Raw genomic sequence first — 6,091 nt, forward strand, 5'->3', positions numbered from 1 at the left:
TTTAGTCTATTTATTTTGTCTGAGTTACACATTTAGAGAAAAAAATTAGCCTGTTACACAAAATAAAATGTCCACTGTAGTGGACATTTTTGTTTTGGTTTTATTTTGTCGGTTACGATTTTATTTTATTTTTTTAATTAGCCTTTTAAGTAGAACAAAGATGTTGACTGCAGAGAACATTTATTTTTAGTCTATTTATTTTGTCAGACTTACAGATTTTGGAAAAAAAAAATTAAAAAAGAGCCTGTTAAGCGAAACAAAATGTCCACTGTAGTGGACATTTTTGTTTTGGATTTATTTTGTCGGTTACAATTTTTTTGTTTTTTTAATTAGCCTTTTAAGTAAAACAAAGATGTCCACTGCAGAGAACATTTATTTTTAGTCTTATTTACTTTGTCAGTTACACATTTTGGGGGGAAAAATTTGCGTGTTAAGCAAAACTAAATGTCCACTGTAGTGGATATTTTTGTTTTGGTTTTATTTTGTCAGTTACACTTTTTTTTTAATTAGCCTTTTAAGTAAAACAAAGATTTTGACTGCAGATAACATTTGTTTTTAGTCTAATTAATTTTGCCAAAGTTACACATTTTTGGGGAAAAAATTAGCCTGTTAAGCGAAACAAAATGTCCACCCTAGTGGACATTTTTGTTTTGGTTTTATTTTGTCAGTTACACCTTTTTTTTTTGTTTACTTAGCCTTTTTAGTAAAACAAAGATGTCCACTGCAGAGAGCATTTATTTTAGTGTATTTATTTTGTCAGTTACACATTTTTTATGTTTTTTTATGAGCCTTTTAAGTAAAACAAATATGTCGACTGCAGAGAACATTTATTTTCCATCCATCCATCCATCTTCTTCCGCTTATCCGAGGTCGGGTCGCGGGGGCAGCAGCTTAAGCAGGGAAGCCCAGACTTCCCTCTCCCCAGCCACTTCGTCCAGCTCCTCCCGGGGGATCCCGAGGCGTTCCCAGGCCAGCCGGGAGAGATAGTCTTCCTAGCGTGTCCTGGGTCTTCCCCGTGGCCTCCTACATTTATTTTTAGTTTATTTATTTTGTCAAGAGTTAAACATTTTGAGGGGAAAAAATGAGCCTGTTAAGCGAAACAAAATGTCCACCCTAGTGGAACTTTTTTGTTTTGGTTTTATTTTGTCGGTTACATTTTTTTTTAAATTAGCAGTCTAAGTAAAACAAAGATGTCCACTGCAGAGAACACTTATTTTAGTGTATGTATTTTGTCTGAGTTACACATTTTGAAAGAGGGAAAAAAGAGAGCCTGTTAACCAAAACAAAAATGTCCACTGTAGTGGACATTTTTGTTTTGGTTTTATTTTGTCAGTTACACATTTTTGATTTTTTTATTAGCCTTTTAAGTAAAACAAATATGTCGACTGCAGAAAACTTTTATTTTTAGTCTATTTATTTTGTCAAGAGTTACCCATTGTAGTGGAGGGGGGGGGATTAGCCTGTTAAGTGAAACAAAATGTCCACCCTAGTGGACATTTTTGTTTTGGTTTTATTTTGTCAGTTACAATTATTTTTCTTATTAGCATTTTAAGTAAAACAAAGATGTCCACAGCAGAGGACACTTATTTTAGTGTATTTATTTTTGAAAGGAGGGAAAAAGAGAGCCTGTTTTGGTTATATTTTGTCAGTTACACATTTTTTATAATTTGTTTTAATTAGCCATGACCCCGAAAGGGACAAGCGGTAGAAAATGGATGGATCGCCTTTTAAGTAAAACAAAGATGTCGACTGCAGAAAACGTTTATTTTTAGTCTATTTATTTTGTCAAGACTTACCCATTTTGGGGGGTGGAAATTAGCCTGTTAAGTGAAACAAAATGTCCATTTTGTCAGTTACAATTATCTTTTTAATAGCATTTTAAGTAAAACAAAGATGTCCACTGCAGAGGACACTTATTTTAGTGTATTTATTTTGTCTGAGTTACACATTTTGAAAGGGGGAAAAAAGAGAGCCTGTTAACCAAAACAAAAATGTCCACTGTATTGGACATTTTTGTTTTGGTTTTATTTTGTCAGTTACACATTTTTGATTTTTTTATTAGCCTTTTAAGTAAAACAAATATGTCGACTGAAGAAAACTTTTATTTTTAGTCTATTTATATTGTCAAGAGTTACACATTATTTGGGGGGGAAATGAGCCTGTTAAGCGAAACAAAATGTCCACCATTGGGGACATTTTTGTTTTGGTTTTATTTTGTCAGTTACAATTATTTTTTAATTAGCATTTTAAGTAAAACAAAGATGTCCACTGCAGAGGACACTTATTTTAGTGTATTTAATTTGAAAGGGGGGGGAAAGAGAGCCTGTCCACTACAGTGGACATTTTTGTTTTGGTTTTATTTTGTCAGTGACACATTTTTTGTATTTTTTCTTAATTAGCCATGACCCCGAAAGGGACAAGCGGTAGAATATGGATGGATCGCCTTTTAAGTAAAACAAAGCTCTCGACTGCAGAGAACATTTAGTTTTAATCTATTTATTTTGTCTGAGTTACACATTTTAGGGGGGGGGGAAATGTATATAAATACTGTGACCCTGTTTTGCCAAACGTGGACATTTGTTTTTAGTCTTATTTATTTTGTCATATTACACAGTTTTTGATTTTAATAAACAAACATATATATATATATATTGTCTATTTCTTATGAGTTACACAATAAAAACTGTTAAGCCAAACATAAATGTCTAATACAGTGGACATTTAGGTTTTAAGTCTATTTATTCAGTCAGAATGACCCATTTTGGGTCATGTTAAGCAAAAAAAAAAAAAAAGTCCACCAGTCTTGTTTGAATTAGTCTTCTTTCAACTTGGCGTAAACTTGCAAAGTACGACCTGCGTCAAAAGGAGGCCACAATTACAACAACAACAACAAAAAGACTTGAGGGTTTTCTCTTTCCAGCTCTGGCAGGTGGCCCCCACGCCCGGTGTGTGTCCACAGTGGCGTAAACAGCGCGCGTGTGTATGTGTGCGTGCGAGTGGGTCTTTTCGGGGGGCTCGTTGAGTGCGGGCTGCATGCGGTGGAGTCTCGGTTGCGGACAAAGCGGGGATCCAAAGGCAGCTGCCGCTTCTATAGAGGGCCAAAGGGCCTTTAAATCCCAGCCTATGTATCCCCCGCAGCTGCCACGCTGCTCAAATCTCCACGCACCCCTCCCCCACCCCCCGCAAGGTACATAAAGACGCCACCTGAGGAAAAAGCACGAACACAAAAGCGGAATTGGGGGTACAAAAAAAAGTGTTTTATTCTCATCTTCTGCTTGTTATCAGACACAAACAAAATGGCTCAGAGACAAAAAACAACAACAACAATAATAGTGTACGCTACACAGGAAGCTACATGATTGCAAATACACCAGCCAGGAAGTGAGACAATAAAATAACAAAAAAAGCAACATAAATAAATTATAAGTTAAAATAATCTTAGAAAATATACATTAACAGGAGGAAATATAAAGCTGTACACTTTTGGCCAGTGTAGACATTTTTTTTTCAAGGATTGCACAGATGTTAAAACATTTAACACTGCTGAGTCAGCAAACAATGAATGCTACATTTGCGCTGGATAGAAAAAGGCTTCCTCCCCTCCACCATAAAAAAAAACAGTCCTGAGAGTCCGGTGGTGGTGGTCCGGTGGGGTTTTCGGGGGGCTCCGCGCCGCTCCGTGGGAGCCGCCGGTCGGTCGGTGTTAAGTCAGCCCGCTGTCGTCCGCTCCTGGCCCGGGGAGGAGGCGGCAGCTACACCCGCAGTCCTTGCACCTTTTCTCTCCTCGTCCTTCCGCCGAGCAAAGTAGTGCAACGAGGAAGAAGGAAAGAAAAAAAAAAAGTCCAACCTGGAGGAGAGAAGTGCGGAGAACAGATGAGTTTCCTGCACGAGGAAAACAATCCGCGTCCTGCTGGCCAGGATGCAAGCTCAGCATTGGGGCGTCGCCCTTTTTTTCTTCTCTTCCCGCCAAATCCGAGACTCCCCCTCCCCCACTTACTATCGCTACAACTCCCCCCTCCCCCTCCCTTTCACACACGCACACGCACCACCCCCCATCCCCTGAGATCACCCTGCCTTTGCTTTTTGACGTGTTAAATCCTTTCAAAATAAAGCCAGGAAAAACATCAATGAACCGTAAAACACTGCAATAAAAAACATGACTATAAATTGTTAATAATAATGTTTGTTTTTTTCCAAATTAATGCAAATCCAATGAAAATATACACGCGATACTATATTAGGTGTAAAAATATATGTACTATAAAAAGGGCAGTGGGCTTTGTTTGACTCTATTTACTCTATCAAAGTTATTCCCCCTTTTTGAAAACCATTAGTAGTATTTACTTAGGTGAACTTTGTTTTATTTTGAAAATCACTATGACTAAAGTAGAGCATAAAGTCAGTGGACTTTGTTTTCTTTTGAAAACAATTATTAACTATAACGTCAAAGAAAATACTATAGGTACTATGGTCGGTGGGCTTTGTTTTATTTTGAAAAACTTCACTAATATTTATTCTATTAAAGCTACTCCCTTTTTTCCCCCTCAAAACCATTACTACTCTACTCTGTTAAGGATACTCCCTTGGGTGGACTTTGTTTTATTTTGAAAACCCTTATTAACTATAAGGTTAAATAAAATACTATAGGTACTATGGTCGGTGGGCTTTGTTTTATTTTGAAAAACTTCACTAATATTTATTCTATTAAAGCTACTCCCTTTTTTCCCCCTCAAAACCATTACTACTCTACTCTGTTAAGGATACTCCCTTGGGTGGACTTTGTTTTATTTTGAAAAGCATTATTACCAGAGTAGATCTTACACATTGAGTCATTTGACTTTGTTTTATTTTGAAAATCCATATTGTTATTAGATTTTCTTTTGAAAATCCGGATTTACTATGTCAATCCTGTAAAATATTAACATTGTAAAGACAAATAAAGTCTCTATCCAATTTAATCTCATCAAAAATCCGGATTTTCAAAGTAAAACAAAATGTACTCACATTTTATAGTCAATAGTAACAGTACATAGTATTTTTTTTTTTTTTTTAAATAAAATAAAAGTCTGATGACCTTTTGTAGTGAATGCACAAATAGTTAATATATAGTAAATAATTATTTTCAAAATAAAAACAAAGACCAATTACCTAACGGAGTAGTCCCGAATATAGTAACTCGTGATGCTTTTCAGAATAAAACAAAATACGATGACTTGATGAAACATGAACGTTTTTAGGAATAATGGAGGGTAAAAAGTGTATAGTAAACCGTTATTACTTTCAAAATAAAGCTCAAAACAATTGCCCTGCGCACCACAATTAATCATACCAACATGAGATATAAGTGTAAATATGAAAAGGGATCACTACCTTCAACGGATCCTCTTGGTGGGAGTTTGCTCCAAAGGTTGATGGTTCAAGTCCGCAGACTTTCTCTCCGCGGGTTTCTTTCTCTTCACGAAGAAGTCTGCGAAGAGACAAAGTGGTTTTCAGCACGGAAGTGAACCAGACGCTCGGAGTCCGCTTCAGACGCGCACTAAACGTACCTGTGATGCGCGTGTTGTTGTCCTCGGCCGTGGGCCTCTTGTGCCCCCCGCACTGCGCCCTGGCGCTCGGGGCCATCCGCCGGGAGTTGAGCTTGTTGGCGCGGTTCTCCTGGTTGACCTCCCCCGGCGCCGCGTCGCTTCCCTCGGCCGCGGCCAGGCGCTCCGACACGCCGCCCTCCGGCCGCTGCTTGACGGGCGTCGGCACCGCCGCTCCCTGGTAGAAGGCCGGGGCCTTGTCCGAGGGCACCTCCTCCCACTGGTAGTCCCCAACCAGCGGGGTGTCGGCCTCGAAATTAAAGTTCCACTGCTGCCGGTCGCGCTCTAAAATCTCCCGCAGTTTGACGCTCCGCTCCCGGCTCAGCTCGTCGTGGTCCACCGGTCCGAAGAGGTTCCGGCAGACGCTGGTGCGCTTGTGGAGGGGGAAGGTCCTCCGGGCCACCAGCCTCTCCATGGCGATGCTGGACAGTTGGACGTGAGACATGTCCCCAAAAATATATTTTTTTTGGAATTTTGTGTGTCCTTCCTGGTGTGTCCACGCTGCTGAC

At 39.0% G+C, this 6,091-nt stretch overlaps 1 protein-coding gene across 1 annotated transcript; it reads right to left on the reverse strand.

The window, feature by feature from the left end:
* Positions 1–3,235: 3,235 nt before the first annotated feature.
* cdkn1cb (cyclin dependent kinase inhibitor 1Cb) lies at positions 3,236–6,091 on the reverse strand. The gene is made up of 3 exons (XM_061924365.1): positions 5,547–6,091; positions 5,371–5,467; positions 3,236–3,847 (listed from the first exon to the last, which is right to left on the reverse strand). Exons 1-2 carry the CDS (start codon positions 6,025–6,027, stop codon positions 5,373–5,375), a joined length of 576 nt encoding a protein of 191 aa, XP_061780349.1. The 5' UTR covers positions 6,028–6,091; the 3' UTR covers positions 3,236–3,847; positions 5,371–5,372.

Source organism: Nerophis lumbriciformis, linkage group LG29 (genome assembly GCF_033978685.3).
Source record: "Nerophis lumbriciformis linkage group LG29, RoL_Nlum_v2.1, whole genome shotgun sequence".
Classification (NCBI taxonomy): Eukaryota; Metazoa; Chordata; class Actinopteri; order Syngnathiformes; family Syngnathidae; genus Nerophis; species Nerophis lumbriciformis.

Coding starts and splice junctions, on each gene's coding strand:
- cdkn1cb (XM_061924365.1), bottom strand. CDS start 6,027: ATGTCTCACGTCCAACTGTCCAGCATCGCCATGGAGAGGCTGGTGGCC. Junction 5,468..5,546: donor CAACAACACGCGCATCACAG/GTACGTTTAGTG, acceptor GTCTCTTCGCAG/ACTTCTTCGTGAAGAGAAAG.